The sequence below is a fragment of the Lissotriton helveticus genome, chromosome 4_1 (genome assembly GCF_964261635.1).
Source record: "Lissotriton helveticus chromosome 4_1, aLisHel1.1, whole genome shotgun sequence".
Taxonomy (NCBI): domain Eukaryota; kingdom Metazoa; phylum Chordata; class Amphibia; order Caudata; family Salamandridae; genus Lissotriton; species Lissotriton helveticus.
Window position 1 is genome coordinate 3,083,689 of NC_136063.1, and position 23,275 is coordinate 3,106,963.

General features: G+C 48.5%; 1 protein-coding gene across 1 annotated transcript in view; it reads right to left on the bottom strand.

Moving 5' to 3' along the window:
- LOC144828269 (phospholipase A2 inhibitor and Ly6/PLAUR domain-containing protein-like) overlaps nucleotides 1–23,275 on the bottom strand; it is a 60,733-nt gene that overhangs the window by 19,515 nt on the left and 17,943 nt on the right. The window contains exons 2-3 of the mRNA XM_078686348.1: nucleotides 22,853–22,969; nucleotides 16,451–16,606 (exon numbers count right to left, since the gene is read on the bottom strand). Coding sequence (XP_078542474.1) covers nucleotides 16,451–16,606; nucleotides 22,853–22,969 — 273 coding nt within the window. The remainder of the gene's footprint in view (nucleotides 1–16,450; nucleotides 16,607–22,852; nucleotides 22,970–23,275) is intronic.

The window sequence follows — 23,275 nt, forward strand, 5'->3', positions numbered from 1 at the left end:
CCTTGGTCCTTCTTACAGAAAAGCAGTACCTATCTTGGCAATCCAAGGAACAAGATCAGTAGTACTACCGCCCCTTGCTGGTAAAAGGGAGAACACAATCATGTGGCCGATAATAAGTAGTAGGCCCAGTGGACTCCCAAGATGCAGCAGACGACCAAATCTTGCTACAATCCAAGAGGTTCAAACTGAAAGACTTATCACCTTTGATAAACCTACAGTACGAAAAGAAGGACTATGCAACAAAGCAATGGACCTTGTGCCTCTCTGGATACCCAAATAACAGTTCGTCAAGAAACACCCGTCTACAATGATGTAGCCTCTGACTATACAAATATGACAAAGGAAGAAGCAACTCCAAAGATTAATAAACAATCCTGATGCAATTCCAACAATTGACAGAACTGCCTCTGGCTATTTCATCAACTTTGATACATTTTCTGAGGATCCCAGTGAACCTGAGTATAAGCCAGGAAATAAAACTTTCAAAGACAAAATAACAGAACTCTTTCACCAACTTGGAAAAACATATCTGGTTTCACCATGGGTTGAATTTTGGATTGTGCTAGGTGTACATTTCCTCCTGCTCTGGCTCATACTAGTGTTAAGTTTGGGGAGGATGATAGATGGAGAATACAGTACAATGGACACAGCAAGTAAGAAAATCAACTTGGTCCTGAAAACTCACAAATCATCTCATCGTGAAAAAAGAGACCTGTCATTAGTGAACATCACAGCCGTTCCTATACCTGGTGGTATAGCATGGGACAGAACTGATTATGACATCTATGGCCCGGTGGAGCTGCTAAAGATTCCACACCAGTTCAAGGTTTCTTTAAGTGACTTTGTCACACCCAGCACATGTTCTGATGATTGGGACTTTGAAACTGTTACAGAACATAAATACTTAGAAGGTTCATCAGATTATGAACAAATGTACTGTTTTAATCATTATGGTCACCATTATTTGCATAAATCTGCAAGCCCGAGAAACGTTTTGACTTACAATCAATGAGAACATTGTCCAACGCCACAAAAGGGCAGCTCAAAAACATTCTATGAAATGTTTTCGTACTTTTTAGGGTTTAATTAACATTTTATTTTAAAAATATAAATAAGACAGGAATGAAAACAATGCTAACCAATACTAAACAAATTTATTCTGCAAACTTTTATGCTCAGCTGTCTACATTAGGTTTCGACTTTTAGAAAGACAACATTGAGACAAAAACTGTCTGGGGCACAAAAGCTTGGCAGGTGCAAGGTTTAGAAGCCCTGTTCAGAGCCTGCATTATACCAGAACAAATAATGTTTTTAAATGACACTGTTCAACAAACTTATTGTCTTGGCCTGGCTAAGATAAAAGATTTAAACAAACCGTCTATACCTAAGCCAACATCCGACAGTGATGATACTACAGAAGAGGAGGTAGACGTACCCTATATTTTAAAACAAAACAGAACTAATCCTGATTGGAAAAAATGGTTAATCTGGCCTACAGACACGAATAACCGTCAAGATAGATTCCTGAACAAAACACAAGGGTTCACGATGAATAGGCCAGTTCCAAGATACTCCCAGAGACAACATCCAGGGATAGTTACTACTTATAGTGTAGGAAAGCTATGCCTTGAGTGGCTACAGAAATCTACACTTCCAGAAATCAAACAACACTTATCTTTACTTAAAGAAGGCAATGATTTGCGAGATTTCTTAATGGGACCTCGCAAACCACGTCAAAAACGTTTCATATACGCCGGTATATACGCTGCATACAACGAAGCTTGGAAAATAATGCAAATGGAAACTGCAGAAAGAATACGAGAAATTGATTGTGTTAATTTGGAGAAAGCTCTCTCTGTAGTGGACAATGGGTTAACGACTCTGTCCTCCAGAATTTATTCTTTGGACAGCATCGTATCATCTGCAATTGACATTTATTATGCATCTTGTAACGCGCAAACTAAAACCCGAAGGTTTCAAGGCGCCTAACAAAAAGATCAAAAAGCAGGGCACAACTACTCATACGCTTGTACAAAGAGGCGTGTTTTGAGGGCGGCTCTGAAGGTCTGAAGGGAGGGGAGGGACCTGAGCTCTAATGGAAGATCGTTCCACCATTTGGGAGCCAAAAGGGAAAAAGCCCTACCACCCCATCTGGCTTTCCGAATGCGAGGAATGTGGAGGAGAAGATGCTTGGAGGAGCGGAGGTTCCTGCCAGGATTGTAATAGGTCAGGATGGATCCAATGCCTGTAGGGCTACTTTTCGCCAAGGCCTTATAGACCATACACATGGACTTAAAGACTATCCGCTCCTTAATCGGAAGCCAGTGAAGCTGCTTCCTGGCCAGCGTGGCCGAAGAGCGTCGGGGAATATCGAGGACAAATCTGGCTGCCGCATTCTGGACTACCTGCAAGCGCTGCAGCTGACTCTTATTCAGTCCAGCATACAGTGCATTGCAGTAGTCCAGACGAGAACCCAGAAGGGCGACAGCAAGTTGCCTTCTTGCCTGCAGGGAAAGGTAGTTCCTAATTTTCCTAAGAACGTAGATTATACCCCAACAGGTAGATACCGTCCTGTTGACCTGTTGACACATATCAAGAATAGGGTCAATCATCACCCCGAGATTTTTAGCCGAGGAGGTAGGTTTAGGGCAGGAACCCAACGAGTCAGGCCACCACTCCTTGGACCAAATGTCATCCCTTCCGCCGAACACCATCACCTCGGTCTTCTCCCCATTCAGTTTCAGTGAGTTGTAAATCATCCACTGGCCGACAGCCTCCATGCAAGATCTAAATCTGGAGGCTGTCAGCTCAGTTGACTGGGAGAGAGACACGAGGATCTGGGTGTCATCCGCGTAGGAAACTACCTCCATCCCAAAAGATCTAATAAGTCTGGCAAGGGGGTCACATAGATATTAAAAAGGGTGGGACTAAGCGCCGACCCTTGAGGGACCCCACAATGCACAGACAGGGATGGAGATAGAAATTTTCCCAGCATTACCCTCTGCTCCCTATGATCGAGAAAGGAGGAGAGCAACCCCAGGGCTGCCCCCCGGACCCCAATCTCACCCAGTCGGGATGTTAAGACACGGGGAGATAGGGTATCGAAGGCAGCCGTGAGGTCCAGAAGGATCAGGAGGGATGTCCGACCCTCATCCACACTCATACGGATGGAATCGAGCACCAGGGTGAGGGCAGACTCGGTGCTATGTTCCCTCCTGAAACCATGCTGGGAAGGGTCCAGGCAGCCCGAATTCTCCACAAAGGCAGCTAGATGCCCATTTAGATGGGACTCAAGCATCTTTGCAGGGGCCGGAAGCAGTGAGATGGGGCGGAAGTTTTTTAATACCCCGGGATCTAGGGAGGGTTTCTTAAGAAGAGGTTTTACCACAGCATTTTTCCACTGCTGTGGAAAGACACCCTCCCTCAATGCCCCATTCATGATCTCAAGTAAAGGGGGTAAAAGAGATCCTCTACACTGCTTCATGATCTTAAGAGGGCAAGCATCTAGCGGAGACCCTGACTTCGTTTTCTCAAGCAGCGTATCAAGATCTTGTAGGGAGAGCGGAGGAAAAGATTCCAGATAGCCGGCCAAGGGAAGCTCCGCCGAGGAGACATCCGGGACCACAGTAGCCGGTGGCTCAACCGTTGAAAGCCTCTGTGACTCCAGGGAAGTATAGATGTCCGATATTTTGGACTGAAAGAAGAGAGCTATGTCATTGCAGAGCTCCTGAGATGGAATGACAGGATCGGGGACCTGAAGAGATGTGAGAGAGTCCACGATCCTGAAGAGCTCTTTGGGAGATGAAAGGGAGGAAGTCAGGGCCACAAAGTAGTCTTGTTTGGTCCCAATGACTTCCAGCTTATATCTCTTAAGCAGGGTTTTATGAGCTTCCCTGTCTTTGAGATCCCAACTAGCATGCCATCGACGCTCCTGTCTCCTTACTTCCTGTCTAAGGAGTCTGAGTTGTTCAGAGTACCAAGGGGCTGATGGTCTTTTCCTGGCTGAATAGCAGGACCGAGCCGGCGCCAGTTCGTCCAAGGCCTCTGTAAGGATGTTATCATAATGCGGCACCGCCGAAGAGGGATCCATCTCCCAAATAGAAGACAAGCTAGGAATCCACGGGTCAAAGGAGTGTTCCCCGATGTTTTTAAGATTCCTACGTACTTCAGAAGTACTCGGAGCTTTCCTGAGAGTATCCTGGCTGGGGAAGGCCACGTTGAAAGGAACGGCCAGTTGGTCTGACCAGGAAAGGGAAAAGGGATCCATTACTGACAGTCTCTGATCGTTAGAGAAAATCCCGTCGAGCGTATGACCAGCTCGGTGGGTGGGTCCTTTCACCAGTTGGGTGAGTCCACATGCTGTCAGTGCTTCCAGCAACGCGGAGGTGTCATGGGACTCCACTAGCTCTAAGTGAAAATTAAAATCACCCAGAATCGTTAGATTCTCACGGCCAAAGTAGGGCTCCAGGAACTGAAGCAGTTTTAAACTAAAATCTGCTCTAGGACCGGGCGGACGATAGACCAGAATCCCGTTAAATTGAGAGATATAGGAGTCATGTAATGAAAAATACAACACCTGGATAGCATCCTTGGGGTCAGATAAAGGCATAGTATGACATTGAAAGCTGTCTCTATGCAGGATAGCTAATCCCCCACCGACCCGGCCTATTCTGTCCTGCCGAGTCAAGCAATATCCATCTGGGACTGCTTCGATGAGGTCTGGACCAGATGAGTCCTTGTCCCACGTTTCCGTAATAAAAACCCATGTCGGGTTCTTCTCCAAAACAAGCTCCTTAAAAACAATGTTGTTTTTAATGAGTGAGCACGCATTAAGGAGCAGGCAATTTACGCTCAGTACACTAGGAGGTACTAGCGAGCGAGGCTCCCGAGGGGGGACGGGAGAGGCAGAGTTCACGCCGGCAGGGTCTATCTGGAAGCACCCACATCCCTTGACATAATAGAGCAGGACTTGCTAATGTTACAACATGGCCAGTCTCAATTACATTCTATAACGCTGCTAGGCTGGACGTTGCAAAATCTCCGTTCAGGCTACGTGCCCTGGCGTCTAATCAACACCACGTCATTGTTTTCTGTATTTAACCTTACAGATAAACAAATCTCTTTGGCACAAAAAGGAGCAGACTATACATTGCTGAGCATTGAAAAACTGGAACGATTACCATTGACAGTTTCTGAGAAACCTGTCATTGAATGGATGATACATGGCACCATCACGATACCAGTGACGATTTTCCAATTTCAGTATTGTCTACAGCATATACCTGCCGGCCTGTATGAAAGGTTGGGTAAAGAATACATTAAGTCGACCTGGACTTTACCATACACACACAAATGTTGGAATAATGGAAAGGAGGTATTCCTTATTGGTAAAAATTATAAGAACTCACTAAGTGGTACACTTTTGTGCAAAGGTATTAATTTACATGGAGCCTGCAAAGGTTCTGCAAATAACCTCTCTTGCCACCTGCACGGTACACGGTACACCCTCCGCAGTGATAGAACCAATTGTCAGGCAGCTATCCAATGGCAGTTACGTGATGCTCAACGACCACAGCTGTTGTGGCATGTTGCCAGGGAAAGCGTATCTAGAAAAGTGTCTCGTCCATGGTCACTTGTTGTATGCAAGTATTGTATCCAACGCACAAAACAGACAGGGGGACGGCAATATGGCCTTCACTGAATATCTCTTCTATACGAATTGATACTTTAAGCAGAATGAAAGTCATTCTTTTACAAAAAACTGTGCCACTGACCTTGTCTAGAGAAACGGATGATCTGCAAGAATAGTAGAATATATTTTATTGTATAGTGTAATAAAAACCATTACAAAAGTAAAAGTGCATTAGTTTAAAATTGGTTAGTATATATGCCTGTTTAAAAAACATTAATAAATATTTATATTCGTAGTTGGTCAGGTATGAAATATTACTGAACTACATTATACAGTTTCATATTCGTTCTATACAAAAATAGCTCTTTTTTCAGAAGCTTAATGTCAATTTACATCGATCCATTTGCTAGTGTAATACGGATCACACAGCTCTTCCTTCTCAAGATCGAAGTTGATTTGAGTCGGTCTGCTGCGAGTTATGTGAAACCATTGAATGGCGTAAGACGGCAGGTGCAATTACTTGCGTGAAAGTAACAGATGTACTTATAGCCTCTTTACGTTACGTCTTGATCTAAGTTTTTAACGACCCTTTAATGATCTGCAAGTTGCAAGGACTTCTGCAGAGATACATGCATTATTATCAACAAACTGCCCCGTACATTTCGCAGAAATGTTAAGTCAAATCTTAAATATGTCTGAAACCAGTGGAATCTCACATGTATTTAAGATGATTTTTTTGGGACTGTTAACACCATTTGAAGCAGTCCTCGGCATTTTTCCAAATTTCGTGCACTCTGTGTTCGGCGGCCTGCCTCTCATTTTGGGACTCGTAGCAGGAATGCTATTTTTATTCCTTCTGCTCCGATATGGCAAGTCCGGTCACCAGCAACACCCAGACTACAATGGAACAATGCCTCCTTGCCATGAGGTATCGTGAGAGAATTTCACAGATTCTTGGCTTCGCTCGTTTAACAGATCTGAACACAACCTGGTTTCCATCGTTCAGACCAATCTGGCAAGATTGCATCTTACCTGTTCTACGATGCCTGCTTTGCGGACAGGAATGAGTGTTGGGCATTTGTCTTACACTTCCATCAGTACTGCCATCGGATGTTGACGCTTTGTTCAGTCCAGAAACGACTCATGCATCGTGTTGCCCCCAACGGCTGCCCATTCTGATGACGGCATTCATTGAGGTCTTACTGGCAAGTCTAACTGAGGGTGAGATACGGGACACTACAGGCACACAGGTACCATCTACTGTGGACATTGCTAATGCATCAAACGCTCACGGCGATGATCCACACTTCTGCACTTTTGATCTGCTAAATGAAGTGGTTCCACTTTCACCTACTAGGGTAGAGGGTTTCTTTGCCAGCCTAGACAATCTGATGTTTTCTCCTGACACCGAGAATAACTTTTGACTAATTCACACAGCGTTCCCTGAACTCTGAAATTCGGCCTTCATTTTTCAAAACCAAACCATCTACCAATTTGAACTTTTTCCAAAATAGAACTTTTGGCACAGAGTAATCTGCTTAAAGTAGAACTATTTTTAGAGAACATGATTTCTTTTGAAAAAACTTCCCAATGACAATATTTGGCCTAAATCTTCAAAACAAAACGGTTTAAAAATAATACTATGGGATAGTCTCGATTTCTTTTCTGTAAAACATAAGAGACATTTCATAAATGTAAATTTATGTTTCATGCTAGAATGTAAGCTCTCATACCACGCTTCATATCTGTTGAGAACTGTTTTTCATACAAATTATACTGGTTTCATGAAAACAAGCCTTTTCAAATGCAAATTGTTTTTGTATTTTGGGTGGGATTGTAAACACTAGCTTTAGATATGTCAGTGCTTCTACGCTTAGTTGTATTGAACTTAAAATCGTGGAGTGGGTGTTGTAAATGAATCTAGGACTCTAGTGTAATTTTTCCAGATTCATGCTCTTATATAGGTATAGATTATCCTATCCTTATATAGACATCGAAATCATTACCATATTTAGACTGAGCCTATGCAGCCCAAATACGGCATGGCTACTTCCACTAAATTCCAAGAATCAACAACGATTTCTTTGAGAGACCCGCCTTCAGCAGCTAGGGACTTCCCCTTGCCTGAATACTAATTTATCTAGGAAATCATGGACTTTTCGAAGAACTGAGTCTTTTATGACGTTATTAAGTCTAATCACACGTCAAACTCGCCCCCTTCAAAGTATAAATATGCCTAGATTTGCCCAGACAAACACACAGTGGTTTGGAGCAGATCGACTTACTACTTGCCCGACGCCTTGCAACAGCAAGTGCAGATGGAAGCCGACCCTCCAGCTGACGCACTGAGAGACGCTCTCTTTTCTCCTGCCAAGAAATCCAGATCCAGTGTTTTCCGCCTTCATTCTAAACCAAGGTACGGAGTTGATTAGGCCCTTAGAGAAATCTTGGATAGATTCTTGGCAGAGAAATACTAAACTTAAACTACTCCTTACTTACTTCTTCCCTTGTATTAGACTTAGATTAGGTACACTGGGGTAGGCATATTTTAGAAGCACCAGTTGAGTACTTTTAATCATTATTTTATCACTGTATGTATTTTATATGTTTTAGGCAATTTATGGCTTAGAAACCATATCATGCTTTTACAGTACTACTTTATAATACCGTTTGTATTATATGCCTTGTACTTTATAACCAGTATTACGATTGTAGCAGTACATTTCTTATGCTCGAGAAAGAAGACTGTTCAATAAATACTTTTAATTGAAAAAGCCCGTCTCTCTATTTTCTCAGCACCTCTGGTGAAACGAAGCATGCACGATTGACTGAGTAAAATAGCTATCTATTGTTTCCGCGACTCTAGAGATTGATTTCTTATTCTTGGGAAACAAAGTTGTCATGTTTATGCCGTTGTCAGAAACTAATCCCTTATTGTGAATTCGAGAACGTTTCTAGTGACCTCTGAGCTAGCTGGCACTCACAATTAAGTCTAATAGATTCGGTAGAGACCTAGTCGACCTCAGTCCTACGTCTAAACGGCAGGATTTATTATTCCAATGCGCAGAGCCTATTGGGAATATAGGAACTACACTACAATGGCAGTGATGTCTGGGGCTATAAGGATGTGAAAGAAATACAAAGAGCAGAAAATAATTTTACGCATAAACCTCTTTCCGTCCTGGCATCCACCCCAATTTATTAATTTACAAAAGGAATTGGGAGTTAGCTATATTTCAGACATAATGGGGGTTGCTCCACTTCTCCGCTGGCTGAGAATTTGGGTGCAACCAACTCTAAACTTAAACCAACTGATCATTCAGGATTGCTTAACCTCGGAGAAGGCATTAAATATTCTATGGCTCAAATACATTAAAAACCAGACTGAGAACCTTGGATGCCCCGACTGGTTTTTGTTCCCTACTCCCCTGACTAAGTCTGCCGTTAGAGCGGTTAAATTGAAGTTTTTAGATACATGTCAATGTTTAAGGGAGGAAAAAGAACTAATTAAGCCCTTGGTGAGAAAGTGTGTTATATTGAGCCTGGGCCAGCAGGTGCAATCATATTTAACATATATAAACAAAGCTTACCATCTCTTTGTTTTAACAAGATTTTGATTTAACATGGTTCCCTGGTTACTGGCCTTTCCTTAAGGCTATTTTAAACCGGACTCAGCAAATTTGTGCACATGTGACAACTTCTCAGAGCAAGACACATTACATGTTCTTTTGCACTCACTATGACCCCCTGCACAGAAAATACATTCTTCCCATGTTAAGGGGCCAACTTTTTGTGCAAGTAAGGCCAGCCCTGGTTTATTTACAAATGTTAGGCTCACCTATAATCTGTGTCGGGGCAGCAAACTTCTTAATTGGGGCGATCAGACATAGGAATAGGATGACGCAGAGTGAACCCCTCTGAATAAGTTGGTAGTATTTTATGTCAATTACACTCAATGTAACATTACAGTCATATATGTGTTTTTAATCCTTTTTTGTATAACATTTTAATGGGTTTTAAGCACATCAAGACATGAATTGCTATTCGATGTATATGATGTTTTATACTGATTTGCTGTCTTATGTTGCACTTTTATGGCTCTGATCAGCCGAATAAAGTTGATTTTGATTTGATTTGATTTGATTGCACCCCAGCCAATCTGGCTTCTGACCTACACACTCAACTGAGTCTGCACTACTGGAAGTAGTAGATACACTGAAATTAACTCCAGAGGTAGGAAAAAATGCTATATTGATCCTACTGGACTAATCTACAACGTCTGATACCATTTCGCATATCCAAAATCAAACAAAGCATTTCCTCTAACACCTTGGCCTAGATAAAATACTTTCTTACCATCCTTAGACAAACAGTGACCCTAGGCCAACTCCACAATCAATCAATCAATCAATCAATTTATATAGTGCGCTACTCACCCGCTAGGGTCTCAAGGCGCTGGGGGGGAGGGGTCCGTTACTGCTCGAAAAGCCAGGTCTTGAGTTGCTTCCTGAAGGAGAGATGGTCCTGGGTCAGCCGTAGGTGGATGGGGAGGGAGTTCCATGTCTTGGCCGCCAGGTAGGACAAGGATCTTCCTCCGGCAGTGGCTCTGGGAATGCGTGGTACGGTGGCGAGGGCGAGGCTGCTCGATCGCCGCTGGCGGGTGGGCGTCTAGAAAGTGAGGCGGTTGTTGAGGTACTTGGGGCCCAGGTCGTGGAGAGCCTTGTGTGCGTGGGTGAGGAGTCTGAACGTGATCCTCTTGCTGACGGGGAGCCAGTGCAGGTCTCTCAGGTGGGCGGAGATGTGGTTGTGGCGGGGGATGTCCAGGACGAGTCGTGTGGAGGCATTCTGTATTCGCTGGAGTCTTTTCTGTAGTTTGGCTGTGGTTCCCGCGTAGAGGGTGTTCCCGTAGTCCAGTCGGCTAGTAACGAGTGCCTGGGTGACCGTCTTCCGGGTTTCGGTGGGGATCCATCAAAAGATCTTTCGGAGCATGCGCAGGGTGTTGAAACAGGATGACGAGACGGCATTGACTTGTTTCGTCATCAAGAGGGAGGAGTCCAGGATGAAGCCCAGGTTTTGTGCGTGGTCCGCTGGCTTGGGGGTGGTGCCCAGGGCAGGGGTCCACCAGGAGTCATCCCAGATGGAGGGGGATGATCCCAGGATGAGGACTTCCGTCTTGTCTGAGTTCAGTTTTAGGCGGCTGTTCTTCATCCACTCGGCGACGTCTTTAATTCCTTTGTGTAGGCTGGCTCTGGCGGTGGCGGGGTCATTGGTGAGGGAGAGGATCAGCTGGGTGTTGTCGGCGTAGGAAATGATGTTAAGGTTGTGTTGGCGTGCGATGGCTGCGAGGGGGCTCATGTAGACGTTGAAGAGGGTGGGGCTGAGCGAGGATCCTTGAGGTACGCCGCACATGACTTCGGTGGCTGCGGATCGGAACGGGGGGAGGTGGACTCTCTGGGTTCTTACGGCGAGGAACGAGATGATCCACTCCAGTGCCTTCTCTTGGATTCCGGTGTTGCTGAGGCGTTGTAATAGTGTGCGGTGGCAAACTGTGTCGAACGCTGCAGAGAGGTCCAGGAGGATGAGGGCATCTGTTTCCCCGTTGTCGAGCAGGGATCTGATGTCGTCGGTGGCTGCAATGAGGGCGGTCTCGGAGCTGTGGTTGGCTCGGAAACCGGACTGTGAGGGGTCGAGGGATCCGTTCGTCTCAAGGAAGGCGGCGAGCTGTTTGTTGACGGTCTTCTCGATGACTTTGGCAGGAAAAGGGAGGAGCGAGATGGGGCGGAAGATCTTGAGGTCGGTGGGGTCCGCTGTCGGTTTCTTCAGGAGGGCGCTGAACTCGGCATGCTTCCAGCTCTCCGGGAAGGTGGCGGTGGTGAAGGAGATGTTGATGATGTCCCGGAGTTGGGGTGCGATGATGGAGTCGGCCTTGTTGAAGACGTGGTGGGGGCAGGGGTCGGTAGGGGATCCGGAGTGGATGGTGTTCATCGTGCGGGTGGTGGCTTCGGTGTTGACCGGGGTCCAGTTGCAGAGGGTGGTGGTGGGGGGCGTTGGTTCGGTGGTTGGGTACGTGGTCTGGGCGCCGAAGCTGTTGTATATGTCAGCGATCTTGCGGTGGAAGAATGAGGCGAGTGAGTCGCAGAGGTCTTGTGAGGGTGTGATGTCGTTGTTTCCGGCACTGGAGTTGGAGAGCTCTTTGACGATGCTGAAGAGTTCCTTGCTGTTGTGGGTGTTGTTGTCCAGTTGTTCTTTGAATGTTGTTTTTTTGGTGGTGCGGATCAGCTGGTGGTGTATGCGGGTGGCGTTCTTGAGGGCTGTCATGTTTTCTGTAGTCTGGTCGTGGCGCCAGGCTTTTTCGAGGGTGCGGCAGTTTTTCTTGGATGTTTTGAGTTCGTTGGTGAACCACGAGGCATTCTTGCTGCCGGGTCTGCTGGGTGGGTTCTTCAGAGGTGCGAGGTCGTCGGCGCAGTTGGTGAGCCACTGTGTGTAGTTGCGGCTGCTTCGTTGGGGTCCGTTGCGCTGGCAGTAGGGTTCTGGCTGAGGGAGGTGGTGAGCTGGTCGGTGGTGATCTTGTTCCAGCTCCTGCGGGAGCCTGTTGCGGGTGGTGGTGGGTCGCGGTTCTCCTGAAGTTGAAGTGGACGCAGCTGTAATCAGTCCAATGAAGTCCGGTGGAGTGGCTGAAGGAGATGTGCTTGCTGGAGGAGAAGACGGGGTCAAGCGTGTGGCCGGCGTAGTGGGTGGGGGTGTTCACCAGTTGCTTGAGTCCGAGGTTGGCGAGGTTGTCCAGCAGGGTGGAGTTGTTGGTGTCATTGTTGTTTTCCAGGTGGAATTTGAGGACCCCTAGGAGGATGTAGTCAGAGGAGGTGAGGGCGTGCGGGCTGATGAAGTCTGTGATGGATTCGCTGAATTGTGTGCGTGGTCCTGGGGGTCTGTAGATGAGAGTGCCTCTGAGGGTGGTCTTGGGGTCGGTGTGTATCTGGAAGTGGAGGTGCTCGGCGGTGGTGAGGGTGTCGTCGGAGTTGGTCATGATGCGGATGGTGTTCCTGTGGACGATGGCGATGCCTCCTCCGGTCTGGTTGACGAGATCCCTCCGGATGATCTTGTATCCATCCGGGATGGCTATGGCAATGTCGGGGGCTGAGGAGGCGTTCATCCAGGTTACCGTGAGGAAGGCGACGTCTTGCGATGTTGTGTCGAGCAGGTTCCAGAGTTCGACGGCGTGTCTGTGGACGGAGCGGGTGTTGAGCAGGATGCACTTGAGGTGGTTGTTGCTGGTGCCTGGCCTTTCAGGTGCGGTGCAGGTCCGGAGGCAGGTGAAATTGCAGGCTTGGCAGGTGAAGGGTCCATGGGTGCGTTTCGGGGTGGCTCAGTAGCAGGCGGGGTTCCAGCCGGGTTTGAGTGCGTAGAGGGTGGGGGCGTCGTAAGTCCGTCGTGCGGGCTGGCATCGTCGGGGGCCAGGGGTTCTGGCGCTGGGCGCGGTCCAGGTGCGGACGGGCACAGACGGGCTTGCCTCTGGTGCGCCTCTGGAGCACCAGCGGTGCATCCTCTGCGCTGCTGCGCCGCGGCCTGCATTAAGAAGGGTGGAGGGAGGGAGGAGCAGCAGCTGGGAGGCGGGTGGCGAATGGGAGAGGATGGGGCGGGGCAGCGGTGGGAAAGGAAAGCGGGGGCGGGCGGGGGGAGAAGGGCACTGAAAAAAAACAACAGCAGTGAACAACAGAAAGTGAGAGGAAAAACAGGCAGGCTAAAGGCAGAAAGGCTTATGAAAAATAAAACGAGCAGAGGCTAAAGGCAGAATACAATTAAGGGCAGCAGACAAGCAGGAGGAGGGAAATCGGGAGAGAGAAAGACGGACAGAGGAAGAGGTCAGACTTGATACTTACCGCCTACCACTGGGCCACCAGGGATGAGGCGCAGGCGGGAGCCTGTGGGTGGAGGAGGGCCTCGAACTTCCAACAGCAGCAGCAGCGAGGGCAGCAGGCAGAGCACCAGCAAGGAACACTGGCGCGGTGGGGGAGCGGACCTGGCCTGAGAACAGGTCATGGTAAAGGGCTCTTCTCTCAGCCCTCATTTATTTAACATCGATATGGCTCAGCTGATCTCGCTAATATCTTCTTTTAACATTGACGCAACCTCATATGCAGATGATACGCAATTGATTTTGGCCCTAGACAAAGACACAACTAAAACAGCTTAATTTTAAGCAATGTATGACAGAGGTCATCCTGCTGATGAGACTCAACCATCTTAAATGCAATACAGATAAAACCAATATCCTATTGTTTGGGAAGAACAATCCCTTCATCCTGATCCAATGGTGGCCAGAAGATGCACCTGATCCACATAGTACACTTGGGGGTAAACTTTGATGTCTCTCTCTCGATTCGGCCACAGTGTGCTTCAACATTATAAAAACCATCAAAAGGTTTTCCTATTTATTCCCTACTCCACAAGGAAGACTGTAGCTGTAGCACTTATTCTATCTAGATTAAACTACTGCAATAGCCTTAGCCTTTTTGCAGGAACGAACAAACTAGTAATAAAAAAGCTTTAGGTTGTACAGAATGCAGCGGCCCATTTGGTGCTAAAAATGCCACCTCGGTCACCGGCCACTACAGACCTCAAAACTCTGCATTGGCTAACCATCCAAAAAGAACCTCCCACCTTAATGTATAAAACCAAAGGTGGAAAATCTGTTGCAGTTTTGGGTACAAGAGCAAGGAACCTCATGCCCACACTACTAAGGGTGTTGGAATCAGAAACCCTATTTGGGAAAGCACTGAGAACCTGGATATTCGTGGCCACGGATGCATTCTGTTCCTCTCTGGTGGAATGGGAAACACGTCTCATCAAAACAAGTAAAAAGTGTCTATGCCAATGTGGTGAGTGTTTTTTGCACTCACACTGATGCACATCCACCGTTCCACAACAGACAGAGGAATTGTGGGGCATGGACAAAGTAGGCTCATCACCTCAGCCAACAGACAATAGGCGGCACCATTATAGAGTATTGATTTCACTTTCAAAAATGAACAATGCTATTAAGAATCGTGTTTTTAATTTTTTTATTTCCACTCTTTTGTTGACACTTTGAGAATATGAGGAGATGAAGAGCTAACTGGCCATTAGAGAGAAAGATGTTGTGTGGAGAAGGGACACAGCAGTTTGCCACTTCCTCATCTTGTCTCGTCTTTCTTTTAAGGCTGCAGATAAAGGCCTCATTGTCAACACTGGCAGCTGCTCAAATACATTTATCAGTGAGGGGGTGGATCTAGGCTCTCTACTGGTTCTTGATAGAGCCTCACTTTTGGTGTCCCGATGCAGACTCAAACTCATGTGGAAATTGGGTCATTCACTAAATAAGTTGACATCAGGTGGTGAGTGGGACCCTTGGAAGCCCTTGACAGAGCACTTGCAGATTAGGGAGAGGATCAGAGGCAGAGGTCATGATGCCTGAGATTCCTTGTGAGCAAAATGGCAGGTGCCAACCCTCTGAGGTCAACTAAGTCTGGGCCTGCTAAATGAGGAAGGGATGGAGGCCGAGGTGTGACCCAGTGGCAGGGAAGCCCCTGCACAGCCCCTCCTTTACAGATAACAGAATCACAGACTGCATGTCCCTGCACAGCCCCTCCTTTACAGATGACAGAATCACAGATTGCATGCCCCCGCACAGCCCCTCCTTTACTGATGACAGAATCACAGACTGCATGTCCCTGCACAGCCCCTCCTTTACAGATAACAGAATCATAGACTGCATGTCCCTGCACAGCCCCTCCTTTACAGATAACAGAATCATAGACTGCATGTCCCTGCACAGCCCCTCCTTTACAGATATCAGAATCACAGACTGCATGTCGCTGCACAGCCCCTCCTTTACAGATGACAGAATCATAGACTGCATGTCCCTGCGCAGCCCCTCCTTTACAGATGACAGAATCACAGACTGCATGTCCCTGCACAGCCCCTCCTTTACAGATATCAGAATCACAGACTGCATGTCCCTGCACAGCCCCTCCTTTACAGATATCAGAATCACAGACTGCATGTCCCTGCACAGCCCCTCCTTTACAGATGACAGAATCATAGACTGCATGTCCCTGCACAGCCCCTCCTTTACAGATATTAGAATCACAGACTGCATGTCGCTGCACAGCCCCTCCTTTACAGATGACAGAATCACAGACTGCATGCCCCTGCACAGCCCCTCCTTTACAGATGACAGAATCACAGACTGCATTTCCCTGCACAGCCCCTCCTTTACAGATGACAGAATCATAGACTGCATGTCCCTGCGCAGCCCCTCCTTTACAGATGTCAGAATCACAGACGGCATGTCCCTGCACAGCCCCTCCTTTACGGATGACAGAATCACAGACTGCATGTCCCTGCACAGCCCCTCCTTTACAGATGACAGCATGACAGACTGCATGTCCCTGCGCAGCCCCTCCTTTACAGATGACAGAATCACAGACTGCATGTCCCTGCACAGCCCCTCCTTTACAGATGACGGAATCACAGACTGCATGTCCCTGCACAGCCCCTCCTTTACAGATGACGGAATCACAGACTGCATGTCCCTGCACAGCCCCTCCTTTACAGATGACAGAATCACAGACTGCATGTCCCTGCACAGCCCCTCCTTTACAGATGACAGAATCACAGACTGCATGTCTCTGCACAGCCCCTCCTTTACAGATGACAGAATCACAGACTGCATGTCCCTGCACAGCCCCTCCTTTACAGATATCAGAATCACAGACTGCATCTACCCTGCCCATTACCAGGGTAACAGATGTCAGGGTCCATACACACTCTCGTACATACCTTCCACCTCCCCTTTGTTGCAGAAGTCAGAGTCACAGCATGTTCTACTGATCTGGAGAGAGAACCCAGAGTTTTGGAAGTGGAACTCTCTTCCACAGGCTGCTTGTTGGGAGGGATTCATACAGTCCTTGAACGCAGTTACAACAACAGTATCCCCTGTTGGCACAAACAAAAACAAAAAAAAGATCTCAGTATGAGTTCCCAAGCAGACATGGTTACCTTGAAGGAGTCTGGGTGAAACAACTAAACCAAGAAAAAGTGAGGGATTAATGCGTTAAAATTGCATTGTTTCAGTGTTTATCGTCTAAATGTCATTTTTAAGTAGAGGGAATATCCCTCATGTATTGCTCCAGTTAGGTATCCAACCCATCAATTAATGCCAGCTGTGCCACTCCATACAAAAGCCTGTCTTATGCAAATCAGTACTGACCTGATACCCATGAGAACAATCCATCTCAAACTACCAGGCAAGGCCCTCCCCGGAAGGGAACACGAGCACCACAGACCTGTTACACCATTATTAGGCCATTTTAGTGAGTTATTGCTTAGCTTCGAGGCCTCCGGCACCGAGAGGAGCAAGGGATCGCGGTAGGAACTTATGCCAGCCAGCACATGTTACCCAATCAGTCGCTGTCATGTGGTTACATCGGAAGGGCATTCTGAAGATACAGAGGAGGCTTGCAGCCAACCACTAAATGGCCAGAATTAGTTCTTAATTTGTGCTGGTGTTCTCTGGTGCTTGACACCTGACCTATTTCATAAGAGCTGCACATATATATGACAACCCTCCACATGGTGGCGATGTTGGTCTATTTTTAAAAAGCACAAGAGCTAAGTGTTTAACAATTGAATATAGGATTCATAAAATAATGCCAAGGTGCTTGCTCAGGCTCTTCTTACAGCTTTGGTTCACCTAGTCTAGTGCCAACTGTCATACTTTTAGGACTGTAATGCCCGGTTACTCACCGGTAATATCCATTACTCCGAGTCCTGGTCTCCCCGTCCCATTCCTGACAAGTGAGCAGCTAGTCTGCTCTACAGAAACCCCTAACCTAGCTGAGCTGTTTGCACTTCCCCCTAGGATGACGTCACCATCACGTGACTATAAAGGGGGAAGTGCACTAAACAAACATCCTGAGAATACCAAAGAAACCAGAACGAAAAAACAGACAATCACCCCAAGAAACCCAAACCAGGGAGGGAGGGAAGGGCTCAGGAATGGGACGGGGAGACCAGGACTCGGAGTAATGGATATTACCGGTGAGTAACCGGGCATTACCTCCTCGTCCTGTCTCCCCGTCCCATTCCTGACAAGTGAGCCCATACCCAAGCACACAGTGATTGTAAGAAAAAAACAGACCAGAAAGTTCGAGAAAAACAGGTCCATTTTAATCAACAGAAAACAGTACAAATTACAAATCATGTACCGCAGACAGGACACTAGCCCCAAAAGCAGCAGAGGCCGCCATCCCCAACTGAAGGCGATATTGGGCAACAAAAGTATGGGGAGAAGCCCACGTGGCAGCATTGCAAATGTCCCTCAAAGAGGCCCCTTTGAACATGGCCCAGGAGGAAGACACGCTCCGAGTCGACCGACCCTGAACAGAAGAAGGCAGAGGACAGTGGGCAGAATCGTAAGCAGAAACCACAGCGCCCCGGACCCAACGAGACAAGGTGGACAAAGAAGGCCGAAGCCCCAGACTCGAGAGGCCATAGGTGACAAATAGGGAATCCACTTTACAGAAACCAGCCGTACGCTCTAGGTAGACGCGGAGAGCCCTAAGCACGTCCAACGAATGGAGGAGCACCTCCTCAGGAGAGGCAGGAGCCGGAAAAAACACCGGGAGAACAATATCCTCCTGACAGTGAAAAGAAGACACCACCTTAGGAAGAAAGAACTGACTCGGACGGAGAATGATCTCATCCTCGCAAAAGCGTAAGAAGGGGGGGAAGCCATCAGCTCCCCAATCTCACCAACCCTCGCCCCGAAGTAATGGCCACCAAGAAAATAACCTTAGCAGAAAGGAACTTCGGGGCCACGGAGTCCAAAGGCTCGAAAAGAGGACCCGTCAAAGCTCGGAGAACCAAGGGAAGATCCCAAGGAGGCACAGGAGAACGAGAGACAGGACGCTGAAGCAAGAAACTCCGCAGAAGGCAAGCCACCAACGGGGAGACAGAGGAAACAGAGGAACCCCGAAAAGCAAGAATTACAGCCCATTGCGCCCGCAGTGAAGAAACCGCAAGCCCCAAGACAAAACCATCCCGCAAGAAGTCCAACACCCTCACGGCCTCACAGGAGGCAGAAGAGAGACCCCTCCCAAGACACCAGGTGGAGAAACTCTTCCAGTGACGGGCATACGACTTCAAGGTGGAAGAACGCTGGGAAAGCTGGAGACATTGGGCAACCTCCACCGAGCAACCCAGACCCAGAAAACTCAACCTCTCAAGTGCCAAACCCCCAGCCGGAGGCATCGAAGGGAGGCAAGACTGAGAAGAGGAGCCCGCAGGGGGGGGAGACAGGGGAAACCTCCAATGGGGGCAGAGGGAAAAGGCCAGCAGAAGGCGGAACTAAGACTGCCGAGATCACTCCGGAACCACCAGGAGAACCTCCGCCCGATCCAACCGAATCTTCTGGAGGACCCTCGGAATTAAAGCAAACGGAGGGAAGGCAAACAGCAGACCCCTCGACCAAGGAATCGAGAAAGCATCGGAAGCCCACGCCAACGGAGAGGGAACTATGCTGCAAAACCGAGGAAGAAGGGCGGACTCCTCCGAGGCGAAAAGATCCAGCCAAGGAATCCGCAGGCCCATTCTCCTTCCCCGGAAGATAGACCGCCGTCAGAGACAGGAGACTCGGCTCGGCCCAAAGGCCGATCTCCCGGGATAGGAGAAACAGAGCACGACACATGCCCCCCTGGTGATTCACATAAGAACGAACCACCTGATTGTCTGTCTGCACAGAGACCGCCCGACCCCGAAGGAGAGGAGCGAACCAAAGAAGAGCCAACCAAACCGCCCTCAACTCTTTCCAGTTCGAGGACTGGTGGTATTCGAAACTGGACCACCGACCCTGAGCCTTGGAGGCACCCAGAACAGCACCCCACCCCAAAGCACTGGCATCCGTGGACAACACAACCACAGACTGAGGAGGAAGGAGATCGAACCCCCGGGAAAGAGAGAGAGGGGGCAACCACCACTGGAGATCCGCCCGAATCCCCGGAGTGACAGGGATCAGAGTCTCGTAGTTCAAGGAAGCAGGATCCCAGTGCGACAGGACATGATGCAACAGGGGGTACATATGAAGCCTGGACCAAGGAAGGAGATGCAGAGTGGACGCCATCTCCCCCTGACTCCGTAACCAGAGACGGGCAGACACCCAGGACTGGGACAGAAGCCAGGAAAGGTGACAAAAGAAAGTCAACTGGCGTTCCTGCGAGAGAAAAACCATGTCCATGTCCATGCGGAAGAGAGCCCCCAGGAACTTCAGGGACTGGGAGGGCACCAGGGAGGACTACCTGTGGTTGATAAGGAACCCAAAGGAACCCAGCAGAAGACACACCTGGTCCACATCCGGCAGAGCCTGTGAAAAAGAAGGAGAGACAATCAACCAGTCATCCAGATATGGAAACACCAGCAGTCCTCAGGAATGAAGGATACCCACCAGAGGGGCCAAGAGCTTGGTGAACACCCTGGGCGCCGACGACAGGCCGAAAGGGAGCACCCGGAACTGATAGTGAAGGGCCCCCACAGCAAACCGGAGAAACTGCTGGTCCTCCGGATGGACAGGAACATGCAGATACTCATCCATCAGATCCAGGGACGCCAGGAAGCCACCAGGAAGAACCAGAGGTAGGATGGACTGGAGAGTCACCATCTTGAAAGGACGATGGAGGACGAAGCGATTGACCCGCTTCAGATCCAAAACAGGACGAAGATCCGAAGTGTCTGTCTTGGAGACCAGAAAGAGAATTGAATAGCAACCCTGGCCCCTCTCCAGCGGAGGAACCTCCACAATAGCCCTTTTTGCCAACAGGAGCTGCACACCTGCCAACAAAGCATCTCTTCGCAGAGGAAGTCGGGGCAGGGGAGTCCGAACAAAACCCGGAGGAGGAGGAGAGAAAAACTCGATCCGGCAACCTTCCGAAACAGTCTGAACCGCCCAGGCATCCGGAACCGATAACCACTGGGCGCGGAAGGACTGGAGGCGACCACCAACCGGCAAAGGCAGACAGTCATTGAGAAGAGGAGGAAGCGGGTGCGGCAACACCAGCAGCGGCCCGGGGCTTGGCACTTCCAGGGGCCCCCCGGCCACGACCTCTGCCACGAAAGGGCTGAGAAGCGCCACGAGCAGGAGACCCAAAGGCGCGACGGTAACCAAACCCACAACCCCGAGAAGGGGGGCGGACAGGAGCAACCAGTTTGCGATTCTCCGCTGATTGCTTGACCATATCCTCCAACCGAGGACCGAAAACCTTGGAACCCTCAAAGGGTAACTTAAGGAGGACCGACTTCTGGGAAGACTCCGCCTTCCAGGAACGCATCCAAATATGACGCCGTGCAGCGATGGAAGCACCAGAAGCAGCCGCCGCCGCCCCCAAATTGTCAAAGGAAACATCAGAGAGGAACCGCACCTGCTGTTCCGTCAAAGACAAAAGAGGCGTGGCATCCTCGCCGTCTCGCAGCAGAACTGACAGGGACTGGAAATCCTTAAGAAGCGACTGAACCATATAGTTCGAATAGGCAGTCGCACGGATGGAAAAATTGGAAGCACCATAAGAACGCTTCACAGCCCCCTCAATTCGCTTATCCACAGCGTCCGCAGGAAGGGCGTCCTCAGAAACGACCAAACCCTGAGAAGAAAGGCCAGCCATCAGATTATCAACCTTCACAGCCTGAGGGAACTCAGCAGCAAAACCCTACAGAGGGTAACGGCGAGACAGGAAACGAGGAAAAGCAGACTTGTCCACCTCCTTCCATTCATGAGACAACACCTTGCGAATCGCCCGTGCAAAGGCAAAGAGTCTGGATCAGGCTGGACATATTGCGTGAAGAAGTCATCCTCCAAAACATCAGCGGCAGGAGGAGAGAACCCCAAATTGGATCTAACATGGGCGAACAGTTTAGTGTGCTCAGCACCCTGAACAAAACGACCATGCACACCCTCATCCTCATCAAGACCCAAGTCCTCTTCAGGGTCAGCCAGTGGATCCACAGAAACACAAGGCCTCTTGGGATGAGGCCCAGCCGCCTCCCTAGCCAGAAAAGCAGCATTCACAGCCTTATTGATAAGGAGGCGCAGGGCATCCAGAGGGGCCACAGAAGAGGAAGCCTCAGAATCCATCGGAGAGGCACAATCCAAAAAACACCCAAACAGGCACAAAGAAGGACAAAAAACCACATAAGAAGGACCCCATATATAGGACTGAGGACCCAAACACCTGTGGGTGGAGAAAAACAATGGGCCGGCATAAAAGGCCCAACCAGCCGTCAAAAACGCCCCCAAAAAACACTCAAAGCACATGAGAGACCACAACACCACCTCCAGAAAAGCCCCTGCCCGCTAAAGCAGGGCCAAGAGGGACCTGGGAAAACCCAGGACGGCCGCTGAGGCAGGCCGACCCAAGCCCGGTGAGCAGAACGAGCAGGAACGGCCGCTAACGCGAGCCGCGTGCAAAACAGCATCTACCAAGCACATACGGCCGCTAACGCGAGCCGCGTGCAAGAAGAGAGCCCAAAAACGGAGAGAGCGCGGGGGAAGACAGCGCATAGAAAAAAAGGCGGCCTCTAGAGCAGGCCGCCACATAAAAGAAAAGCAAACAGCAGGGAACTCACCAGAAACACCGGCAACCCCCGAACAGTACAGCCAGGCAACGCGGTCGTAGATCGCAGAAAAAAAAGAACAGGATATTTGTTTAGTGCACTTCCCCCTTTATAGTCACGTGATGGTGACGTCATCCTAGGGGGAAGTGCAAACAGCTCAGCTAGGTTAGGGGTTTCTGTAGAGCAGACTAGCTGCTCACTTGTCAGGAATGGGACGGGGAGACAGGACGAGGAGGTAATGGTTTGTAGGCTCTTTACTCTGTAATCCCCTCTTCCTTTGCACTCTTACATTCTACTCAGTGCCTGAACACTCCTCGGATTAGCCATGAGCTCAATAAATCTCACTATTCAGTCATTCATTCATTCATGTATTCATTCATTCATTCATTCATTCATATATTCATTCATTCATGTAGGTGTGCCATCGGTACAGGTATCTGGCAGGGCTGACAAGGACCACAGCTGATGCAAGCTGCAGTGCCCTCCTAAGAAATATCTTGGGCCCTGGCACCTATTATTTTACAAATTAAGCACTGGCCAGATGTTAAGGACAGAGTTACAGATGTGGCATGTGACACTCACCCAATGTGTTGTTCTCCAGACCTTTGACGCAGTGAGTGACATCAGGTGAGCATTGCTTGAAGATACCAGAGCATTGGGTGGTGCTGGTAGCAAGGCACTTCTCGCAAAGTATACAATCTGCAGGAAAAAGAAACACAATCTAGAGATCTGAGCAAAATTATGCTTTTCATTCAAACATTGAGAAATACATGTAAAAAACAAGTATTAGTCTCAGAGCGGGGCCCATTCACACGTCACGTAGAAATTGTTTAGGAATAAGGAGAAGAGAAGAAAGTTCTGATACTTAGTGGTACAAAATATAACAGAACATTTGTAATGTATCAGAGAGTTCCAGTTGTTTGGAGAGTACAAAAATGAAGTAATGTAAACACAAAAGGGTGCTTAGGGAGAGACTAGAAAAAAACAAGCATTTGCAATGCAATC